Source organism: Hippocampus comes, unplaced genomic scaffold, assembly GCF_001891065.2.
Source record: "Hippocampus comes isolate QL1 unplaced genomic scaffold, H_comes_QL1_v1.1 scaffold226, whole genome shotgun sequence".
Lineage (NCBI taxonomy): Eukaryota > Metazoa > Chordata > Actinopteri > Syngnathiformes > Syngnathidae > Hippocampus > Hippocampus comes.
In genome coordinates, this window is record NW_017805477.1 from 483,014 (window position 1) to 494,466 (window position 11,453).

The 11,453-nt window shown below is 48.5% G+C and overlaps 1 protein-coding gene across 3 annotated transcripts in view; it reads left to right on the forward strand.

Annotated features, from left to right (window-relative positions):
- The window catches only part of eef1e1 (eukaryotic translation elongation factor 1 epsilon 1), a 31,176-nt gene extending 20,183 nt beyond the window's left edge, over window positions 1–10,993 (forward strand). The window contains exons 1-4 of one of the 3 annotated variants that reach the window (XM_019875572.1): window positions 6,434–6,585; window positions 7,062–7,219; window positions 9,921–10,016; window positions 10,610–10,993. In XM_019875572.1, the coding sequence (XP_019731131.1) occupies window positions 6,483–6,585; window positions 7,062–7,219; window positions 9,921–10,016; window positions 10,610–10,753 (501 nt within the window). In that variant the 5' untranslated portion in view covers window positions 6,434–6,482 and the 3' untranslated portion in view covers window positions 10,754–10,993. Of the gene's footprint in view, window positions 1–6,433; window positions 6,586–7,021; window positions 7,220–9,920; window positions 10,017–10,609 lie in introns of those variants that run through there. The other 2 variants (XM_019875571.1, XM_019875573.1) reach the window with 2 other exon arrangements.
- Window positions 10,994–11,453: the final 460 nt, after the last annotated feature.

Below are 11,453 nucleotides of genomic sequence, written 5' to 3' on the forward strand. Positions count from 1 at the left end.
TATATATATATATATCATATACTTTTGTTTTTGTAGATGTAATATGAGGTGAATGTACTTTATTTGGGTTCACAATCGGTGACACCAAAAGGGACTTTGACGACCGTGTAATTATTCTTACCAAATTTTGTTGGTCGTTTTGGATCCCCTCAGCATGTGTACCCAACGTTGCTGACGCTGCTCACTGGGAACAGAAATGTTTGCAACCTTCTGAAGCTGTGTCGGGCTGCTTACTTGGCGGATAAGCCCACAAACGCTGTCAAAACATCAAAACAAAGGGGGGGCCGGCTGGGGGGGGCTCAGAGGGACTCTTCGTTTAGTGGTGACCAGTCTCTGCCTGCGCGTATTCTGCCGTAATAAGCTTTGGGCTCAGCTCCCAGCGGAGAGTTTGCTTGACAATCTGACAACGTTATCTCAAGATAAATGGGTTATGGGTCGGAGGTGGCGGCAGAGGAGAGAGAAAGCGACTTGACTTCTCAGTCTGGTGATGTTTTGATGGAGGATGCATTTAGCCGGCAGCACCGGCTGGTTGCCCCCCAGGTAGATGGTCGAGATTGTCTGTGAACAGAGCCCTCCCGTACCCTACCTTCGCCTCTCTCCTTCTCCCTCTCGCTCTGTGCATTGTTAAAATCAGATTACCTTATTAAGAGAGAGATTCGTCAAGACAGAACAGAGCGCCACCAACAAGCCTGAGGGGGGGTTGGGATGATCGGGCCAATCATACCAGCCTGTAGAATAGACCATTCAAGTCATAACCAAGCCTGTCTTTCACCTACTCTCACTACTTAACTTCACCTGTGCGTGCGCGCTCACACACTTTTCGCTTTAAAATTCGTCCGTTTGTTGAAACGCGCTAAAGTCAGTCAAGAAAGCCATTCGAGATGGTTTGTATTCCGGTTAAAGGTGTGAAGGCAAATAGTTGAGGAGTCATTCGTGCCTTTGTCACATCTCGGGCGGTTGACTGCTGCGCACTCGACTTTGGAGTCAGCCGATCCTTCATCAAGCGTCTCCAGTTGGTCGCTGCTCGCTTTTTGACTGCTACTCGTAGGAGGGAGCACATCACTCCCACTCGCTGGCTCCCGATTCATTTTCGAGTTCTTCCGAAGATCCTATTCTTTGTTTTCAAATCGTTGAGCGGGAGGTCATTCCAAAGAGAGGGACCAGCAACGGAAAAGGTTTGATCCCCTCTGAACCTCCTCTTCGTTTGACTACAAACGCGCAATTCCACAGACATGAACGCACGGCACGGCGCGGCGCGGCATAGCCGCACATATAACTTGTGAAGCCTTATTTGGCTCAGGTTCAATGTGAGTCACAGGTGAGTCGCGGGCGCTTTTATCATGGCGCGGCCGCCTGGCCGGCTCGCCGCAGTCTCATCTGTCCCTGGGTTGAAATTGCCAATAAAGAGGGTCTCATATAGATCACCCCCGCCGGGTGCCGGCGACCTGTCATGCGGACCGTGATTCCTTGCTCTCAGAAGGGGGGAAGAGGGACAAATAAGCGTGTGAATCTCACCTTATCTATCTTGCACACACACACACACACACACACACGTCCCGTTTACTCTCTCCACTTCATAAAGCACGAAGCTAAAAGATACTCTGGATAGTAGTCATAAGACAGACAAGCGCAGGCCTGAGCTTTCACTCCTCCTCTCCAGAGGTCGTGAATCAAAACTAACGGCTGAAAGACATGAAGACGGAGGATCAGGAGGAATCGAAATTAGGCCCCGAAATGCTCCTGTCTGTGAACCTTTCAAATGCCTTTGGTTGACCTGACTGACAGCCGAGGTTCAATTCCCACTCTGTAAGGGTGTGAATATGCGTGAATGGTCTCTGGATCCGTACCCCGTGTATTATACTGGCAACAACCTATTTTCACAGGAAGTCAGCTGTGATAGACTCCTCCTCCCCGTGACCCTGAACACGATGAGTACTATTATGTAGAGATTATACTGTGGATATGTAGATAAATAGAACTTGACAAGATCCTCAATTGTCCTCAATTTAACAAAGTACATATTTATGCTTGCAATGTTAGGCCGTTGTTTCATGAAATAATTTACCTTTTTTTTTTTTTTTTTTTTTTTTTTTTAATCCCTCGACATTTTACTTGTTTTAAAGTACAAATCGGTGACTTTTTTTTCCATCAAAGAAACATGATTTTACTCTGATTTGGACATCTTGTAAAGTAAGACAACAACAAAAAAATCATCTGTGCTAATGCAGTCAGAATTTTGACTTGATGAATTCAATTGATTTGAGTTTTGGTGGCGGTGCTTTGGAACGGTGTCCGACTGCGCTGCACCAAAAGATACCACTAAACCGTGTCTACTTTTGCGCGATCTTGATGGATCTCTTGTTTTTGTTTGATTCTCTTGGACCGATGCCCCGTCTGTGTCTTGTGACTGAAAACTCTGGCTTTTCATTTCCCATTTTGTAAAGCGGTGTTTCGTACATCTGCCTGCGGGTTCTGAGATTCTGGGTTTGAATCCTGTTTGGGGTCTTGACATTGTCCCCGTGGCTTTTGTGAGTTTGGTGCAGAAACACGTCATTGAACTCTCAATGCGATTGTGAACAGTCCAGGGGGAGTACACAGTGCAACGGTGACCCGACTGAGAACAAGTGAGAATAGTTTGAAATGATCATTTTTGCCACTTCGGTCCAAATGACAAGTACTGCTGCACTCTTTGTACTGTTGGATAATGTCGGGGGTGGGAGTGGGGGTGGGGGTGGGGGGGGGGTGTTCCCACCTTTTCAAGACAAATCTGTGCGAGAACTCAGTTGACTTGCAATTTGTCATTTCTTGGAAAGAGCCACAGTGCTCCCTGCTGGTGAATGAGAAAGCAGCAACGGGAGTCAGAGGTGGCTGCACACACAGATTGAAACTTGAGGTGGTTTGTGTTTAGTGTGTGTGTGTTTGGGTCCAAACCTCACGCGCGGTTTCGGGAGCTCCCCACTTTGGCCGGCGTAACCGCTTCCTTCCGAGGTTCTCTTCTGAATCGCGGACAAGAGACGCAAGGGTGAGCGTGAGAGCCGGCCGGAGAGGAACCTGCATGGCCAGTGGGCATCTCCGATAAGAGACAATCTGACTTTTCAGAAGCTATCATGATCAAGATCCTCCCACCGAGCTTGTTTGTCTGTGGGGGACACGGATGACGCCGGGTAAAGGAGGAGGATATTCCGAGCGGTAATTAATAGTCTTAAGTGACGGCTGCTGCCTGGCCAGGAGGCAGTCGGTGGATTTGTGGTGACGGTGAGCCGGTACCGCGTCCCCCAGCGTGTCCCGCGGCCTCCTGGCTTGGCATGGAAGCGCGCAAGGAGGAAATTGAGAAAGTGCCTTTGATCGCTCTTTTGTTTGTCTCTGGGGCCTCTTCGTGATCCGCCGCTCAAACGCCTTCGCGCGCACGGCGTCTCTTCCCATGTTAATCTCCTTTCCCAAACGTTAAGGGGAAAGACGTGAAATGCCACAAAAATGGCATCACTCCACCGCTGTCACTGGCTCATCCGCCCCCCACCCCTCGTGAACACTCATTTGCACGTGAGTATGTCTGACGATGGGAGGGGGTTGAGGAGGTTGCTCTTGTAGCCTTTGGGGGCCTGTTTCTGCGTCGTGGAGAAACCCCAACTGGCCACGACCTTTCCAGTATTCGCGGGCTCTTCCTCTATACGAGAGGCAAGCGCGAGTGACCAACAGCCCTCTAATCTCGCAGAATAGATCCGGCTCTGCACTTTACAGCAGCCGAATCTCCACTTTCAGAATCCCCCAAAAAAAGAAACAAAATCGGGTGAGCATTTTCCTAACAGTTTCTTGAGGATCATTCATGGGATCTCTTCAACAATCAGCCACCCAGCACAAAGTGGAAGAAACTATTTCAAAATGGGGTTATCTTTATTCCCGGCAGTATTTTGAAGATTAGCGGTGTTATTCTTTTCATCCGAGATTTGTATCTTCGAATATGGAGAACAGTTCCACAGTATACAAGCTCGCGGGGTTGTGACCTCGCGCCAGTACGATTGTACAATTTTCTCAACCCAGACCGCCGGTGCTCATGCCAAACTGCCCCCTGTCCGATCGATCGCATCTCAACGCCGGCGATCGGTCAAAGATGTTTCCCGGGTCATGAAAGGCAACGGGGAAGGCACGGCGGCGCCGTGGCCGTGTGTCAACGACGATGACGAATGAGCGTTCACGGCATATTGTGGGCTCCGGCCTGCGGAAAAGGAGAACAGACCTCGTAGTAGGACTGAGGGCTGCGTTTATGGCTATGCCCGCCCTGGGAAGCCCCTCGGCGTTCTGGTTGACCCTTGCTGTAGATTTTCCGACTAATGTGACCCCCGTTTTGTGTATCGCCGTCGTCAGAATTCCCACAGGCTACAGTTAGTCGCGGGCACTGGGGATCGTTGTCCTCAGTGCGCCTGAGCACAGACAGGATGTGGCAGCTCGGAGGCATTTCGTTAAAGGAGATGCACGTGAACGCCGCAGGCGTTCACTTATGCAAGGCCTGGCAGAGTAAAAGTGTGCAACGCGGCCAATAAATAAAACACAAAAATGGGACTGTTGGGAAGACGAACAGCGTGCGGCGAATTAGCCGTGCCTTGTTGTATGCCATCTAATCATTTATGATCGTCCCTGTGCTTATTTCTACAATTAAGCTGTTGACCGGGATAGTCTTTCTCAACAAATTGGATTGCACAATCTCATCTGTTCATTTATATGAAGTGTATGGAGTGGAAGAACCCCCCCACCTCGCCCACCCTAATATCTACATGAAAATGAAGAGACATTCAAACTACCGTAGTAGTCACTTTTTCGAGCGTTTATTTTTGCATTGCTATTCACAAAAGCGTGATTGCCCGCGTCAGAGTTCTGAGGTTCGGTTCTGTGTTCAAATCTCAGCTCGGCCCTATTTGTTTGGAGTTTGCATGTTCTCCCGGTTGCTTGGGTTTCCTTCCCCTGTGCGCTCTGGCTTCGTCCCACATTTCAAAAGCATTCACGTGAGGTTCATCCAAGACTATGTTAGCAACGTGGATCGAGTCAAGATGAAAACAACGCTTGTCACCTCTGTTTTTCTGTCACTGGCACGTATGCGCCCACACGCCCACCTGGACACTACGCGGTTAATAAGGCCACTCTTGACTGACAGGTGACATTTCATTATGGGGACATCATAGCGGCCCAGCGCAAATTTAGCCAGACGCGACACGCGCCGGGTCACACAGCAGCCGCAGACAGACAGAGCAAGTCAACTTCGCTGCAGGACTCAAGCATGAAACTCCGGACCCTCGTCACTGTCATCTTTGATTCCTTTTGAGCGCAAATCCTTGCCGAGAACTTCCATGAAAACAGGCGCTCGAGTGTAGTCTGAACTCATTTTTGATCTGGTCGCCAGAGTCTCCTTTTCAGTATTGAGTTATACCGATAAAGTGAGTTTGTGATCACTGGTCAGAATGCAAAAATGTGAAACTAGCTGTCAGCTCGGCAACAACAACAATAACAACAACAGCCAAGCCAGGGTTCAAAGCCACATTCGCAGATTGGAAGGCAAGTATGCTAACCATTTATCCAAACTGCCACCTTCCCAACACACTGACCAGTCAACGCTTTCCTCCAGTATGACATCCACTGGTGAGCCTCGCCAAAGTGCGGAGTAGAATGCACACAGATAACTATTTTCAAATGTAGAGCGTTCAAGTAAAATGTTGTCCCCCAAAAATAGCCCTACTATGAAATACTCTGAATTTGTTATTGTGTCTATTTCACATGAAAAAGTCAGACAGTCATCTTTAGAGAAAAACAATTGTAGAGATAGATTTAAGTCATCAACATATTTGACAATAAAGAGGATTGGATTTTGTGTGTGTGTGTGTGTGTGTGTGTGTGTGTGTGTAGTATTTTTATAAAACATCTATTGTATTTCAATGGCCGTCAGTTATAGGTGGTTTTTGTGCCCGTATTTCTTGCATTTGCGTTCATTGTAATCTCTTATGTTGCTTTCAACAAAGCGTATGAGGAAAAAATGGTTCAGATTGCACGACTGTGCGTGTTTTTATGTTATGTGTTGTGTTTGTTATTTAATTTTATGTTCACTGTTTTGTACGGCGCTTTGTTACAGCTGCACCTGTTGTGAAAGCGCTCGATAAATCAGGATGTATTGTATTGTATGTTCATCCTCAATTTGGGGCACGTTTTGTTGGTATGTTTAAGAATATGACTGTACAATGCATGTTTCCAAGGGCTTTTTGAACAGGATATTGTCTGTCATGTTATGAACTCACATAAAAGTGGTTTACGATTGACAAAGGAAAATGTGGGTCACGTGGCACCGGGTCTGTCTGTCTCTCGCCGACGCAATATGACGAGGGTTCGGTCCTGGTGTGCAATTGGTCAAATCAGCAAGCACTCAAAGGTTGGAAGGCGGGCTTGCGCAGCAAACAGCCAATCGGGTGGTAGGCAGATGACGTCCACCATCGTGAAGAACCATGGCGTTACGGGAGCTAGCATCGCTCGAGAAATATTTAGGACTGAAAAAGCCCAACAAGTACAGTAGCCGAGGCGACAAAAAGGTGACCAAACCTTGCATAGGTATGGCGTTTAAAAGCGCCCCTTTTTTTGAGAGGTAACATTTTATACGCCGCGGAAAGGAAGGTGATGCTATTCAGCTAGCCGCGTGTTTGGCCAATCCGCTGTTGTGCTTGGAGTTACGTCAGCCTCAATTGAACATCATTTCACAGTTGGTATATGACATTTGAAATTCATTTGACATGAAAATATACTCTATGCACTGAGCCGGGCGTTCCTATACAGAGCACAATACAAAGCGTACATGCTTGTCCATATGGTGGGCTGTTACTGTGAACCAGCTTGGTAAGAACCCTGTATTAGGTGTAATCACTCCAAATTCTAGCCTGATGGCGGAGGATTAAAAAAACAGCAGCAGCATATTGTAGGATGGTTAAAAGCAGAAACGAGGAGAATTTGATTTGGAACATTTAAATTTTTGACCTTGATCTTCTTTCAGATCCCTGTGCTGCAGAATAACAATGGTCCTCCCCTGGTGGGCCTGGTGACCATCGCCCGCCACCTGGTGAAAGAAGCAAAGCAACCCGAGCTGCTGGGGGAAGCCGCGGAGGACAGAGCAGTGGTGCATCAGTGGCTTGAATACAGAGTGAGCAAGCTGGATGGCTGCAACAAGGAAGAAAGCAGAACTATACTCAAGGCAGGTGCTCCGAAAGTGCAAAACTGAAGAATTGTCCTTTTGCATTGGCTCCTAAGTCCCTTTTTAGTGTGGCGACTTAACTCTTAATTTGGATGTAAATCGGATAGCTTTAGTCCAGGGGTGTCCAAACATTTTCCCTTGAGGGCCGCATACAGAAAAATAGAGGGATGAAAGGGACGCTTTCAAATTTGTCAACTTTTTGAAACACGCCAAAGGCAGTCACGAAAGCAATTCTCGATTGTTTGTCTTATCAGCTCTCTGTTCAAGGTGTGAAGGCAAATAGATGAGGAGTTTCCCAAATTTTTGGGCCGGCCAACAGCCGTCTAGCTCACCGAGGAGATCTGGCTCTGGACTAAACAGCAGCCGAACCTCCCCATTCAGAACCAAAAAAACTGTAGTTTGGTGAGCATTTTTCAAACAGTTACTTGATGATCATTGATGTGACGTCTTCATCAATCCGCCATAGAGCACAATGTGGAAGTAACGATTTTTGCCTCAAAAATGGAATCCTCTTTATTCACTACAGTGGTTTCAAGATAAATTGTGTTTTCCTTTTTGTCATTTAATTTTATCTTCGAATGTCGAGAAAAGTTCTACGGTACACCCTCCTTTCTCACACTTTTTAACCAGTATGATCTATGTATTTAGTTTTGAAAATAAGGCTACCCGGTCAAGGTTGCGAAGCAACTCCGCGCCACCGCCGTTAAAGCAACATGTCTCTGTTGACGGCGCCATCGCTTGACGAGCGGGCTTACATGCTCCCACGCGGCGGGGACGCATTGCTTCAGCGGGATCGCTGTATTTTTGTAGCTCAAACGATAATTTCTCCGAGAGCCCCCCCTCAGCATTCCCCTCTCATGTGGTTTGTCCAGAAGTACAGACAGTGTGCGCGTGTCTGAGAAAAGACGCACGCCACAGCGATGCAGACCGATGTATGGCCTTTCGGTGACATGGCCTCTCGCGACAGTGAAAAATGCCTTAATGTGCCCGACGCCAGTCAGCGTGAAATGGATCGCCAGCCACGGGTCTGCCGGACACTCGGCGCCTCTTGGCACTCTTCTGTCAGCGTGAAGCGCCGATGTGTGTGCGCGCTTCTCACAGTGACACGCGCGGTCGTTGCATGTCGAAGGAGTCACGCTGGGCGGCGGCGTGTTATCCGGACAGGCCTCTTAAATATTTTAATGGTGCCACTTACAAAAGGAAGTCGCCCAGAGCGTCTCAGCTCTGGTGCCCGGTGCTCCCTCACCACCACGCCTGCCCTGCTGTTGCCATAACGCCCTCCTTTCAAGCACCAGTCATCCTCCATGAAATGGACCACAGAGACAACCTGTCAAGTGCACCGCCGCTGCCGCTGCTTCTTTTTTTTTTTTTTAAACCTTTTCACCCCAGGATGCAAAGAGAAAACTCACAGCTTCTCACACAGCTCGTGACTCATGCGATGTGACAACAAGAAAGTCAAACTGTTTGACCCCCGAATCCCAAGTTAGCCACCTTTGCACCTTCCGTTGAGGTCACCGTTAGGTGAAGCAGTCTGGATGTTCATTCCTTCATGGTGTCACTTTGCCAAATGTTGGAATCCTCCATGCGTAATTTCTGGCAAAGAGGACAACATTTTCCTTGGGGGCTTATTAATAAGTTGACAACACGAGTACGCGGAAAACACGATCCGGACAGCCCGAACATGTTGAAAGATTGTTCTTTGCTGAATTAAGATTGTTGCCAAATGCCCAATCTGGGTCAGATGCGACTTGGATTTGGACTTTGAGTTCAATTGATTGTTGGGCCCTAGTTCTTGCCCCCACGTGTGTTTGCTCCGAAAATAAACAGCTGTACTCTTCCAATCTTTATGTGCTGGGCGCAGGCAGCCGGAGCGCACCTCCTCTCCCTCCGATGCTCGACTGGGCTTCAGCCCCACGGCCGTAGGCTACAGAGAGCGAGGATCCCATGGCGGAAGTCTGCAGTCTTCATGCCTTGTTTGGCATCAGCCACTTTTGCCGCACAATAACTCCATTTGCCCCCAAGATGCATCAGCGTGCGGAGCGAGAGTTCCCTTTACGCGGCGTACGAGCGCTAAAGATGTTGTGTGGCCCCCATCCCCTGGGACCAGCACTTCCGTGTGCGACTTTGCCCTCGGAAAGGCAAATCACGCCACTCAAGTTGAGACGGCTGCAAAGACAATCCACTCTTATTTGAAGTCAGATTTGACCCCGACCATTTTAAGGATGAGAATCCTTAAAATGTCCAAAATTGAGGTCTTGCTTCTACTGAACTATTTTGAGAGCATAAAAACAGTCCAACTCAAAAGCCAGAGAATAACAATGAGTTTTGGGACCAGTTTGAAAGATGGCCAGCGAGGGGGGGGGCTTGCCCAACGTTCATTCCAAAGAGGGGACAAAAGGCTCCATCCCCTCGGAGCCTCCGCGGACCCCCAGGGCCAGTGAAGGGATGCCAGAGTAGGAGTGTCGTGCCCCCTCTTATGAGTCAAGAGGCGTGCGGCAGTATTCGGCACCAACTGGTGACGCTTGATGGAGGATTGGCTAACTCCAAAGTCAAGCGCACGATAGCCATCCGGCCGAGATGCGCCGAATTGATCCGAGGGTCATCTGCAGAGCGTTTTTTTGTTTTGTTTTGTTTTGTTTTTGTCATTGCCTGAGGATCGCACACCTCCCCTGATATTTTGTTTTTATTTTTGCTCTTCCAGGACCTCGACCTCTATTTGCAAGACAAAGTTTGCATGGCCGGCAACCACTTCACCTTAGCGGATGTGCTCATGTACAATGGAATTCACCCACTAATAGTGAGTTGTGTTTTTCCTGTCTGGCTTTGAATGTTTATTCCAGCTTTCGTTTTATGAGCTCCAATAAGTGATGTCGTCATGAACTCGGTGGCCTTTGCAAGAATCCGTTCGCACTGTCACTTCACTGCAAAATGAAGTCGAGGATATCAAAGCCTGGCGGTTTTTAGGATGCAAAGAGGACAGCGTGTGGGGGGGGAATCCCGTAAGGAGATGTCAGTGGGTTTAAGCATGGAGCCAAGGTCGCCCTCCCCACCGGGCACGGCGTCACTTTGGTTTGGACTCGATGTTCCTTTGAACCTCCGGGACATCGAGTCCCGCCACCAGATCTTCAAGCTTGACGCACAACAAGATTTCACAATCATTCGAAGCGACTGCTGGTTCGAGGCGGCAGTGTTGTCAGCTTCCAAATTCCGCTTAATTTGATCTCGAAGAGAATTTTCCAAGGACATTGTGATTTATGGGGCTGCGCTTCATCTGCCGTCGAGTGTGTAAGCTGCTTTCTGCGCCTTCATGACCGCATGTGTCACCTTCGCCAATAACGCCGTGCTTTCATTGCGCTGGCGATAACGACCCAATGTTCCTCTCTCGCCCAGATGGACTTGACTTTCCAGGAGAAGGAGCGGTATATGAACGTGACGCGATGGTTCGACCACATCCAGCACCGCGCCGGGATCCGGCACCACCTCCCCCCAGTCGTCGTGCTCAGGAACAGAATTTACAGCGCTAAACACCCCTGAGGCCCGGGCCGGCCCTGTCGACACCAGGCACAACAAAAGTCTTTTCCCGACGAAAATGGTTCAAAATGAGCGCAGGTCACATCCACATGGGCATTCCTGTTTTAGACTTTTCTTGCCATGAGAGACCTTCTTTTTTTTTGTTTTGTTTAAAGCAACATTAGGACCGAGACGACTGTTGTTGAAGAGGTACTCAAGCTATCTTTGGATGGCTCCAAACTAATAAACTAGGTCACCTCCCTCTTGATTTTTTACTGTTGCTTTGTGTCATTGACCGTTAACGTCCTCTCAGCCCTGCTTCCGCTCTATGAGGGCTTTAACCCGCATCCAGAAACAGTCGAGCGGTTGTTTCATTGGTGTTTGTTTATTTGTTGCAGTTGCAACGTGTTTGTATCATGTTGAGAGCGTATTTAAAATGCTTTTCAAATTTGAAGCTCCGTAAAAGCTACAGCAAGTAACGTGCCTTGGGTGCTGCCACATCGCACGATTGCGGCTTTATCGTTTGCATGTTTGAGACGGCATGCCTGAAAATCACAATAAACACACATGCCAACTTAAGCTGAAAATTCTCAACTCGTGTAGTTCTCGAGCCCTTAAAAACGACCGGCGCCGTATACAAGTCGGTCAAAGTACCAGTCCAGAGGCCAGCAGCAGCTTCCTGGACCGAGCGGAGACGCTTGATTGGAGCATTGGCTGGCTCCAA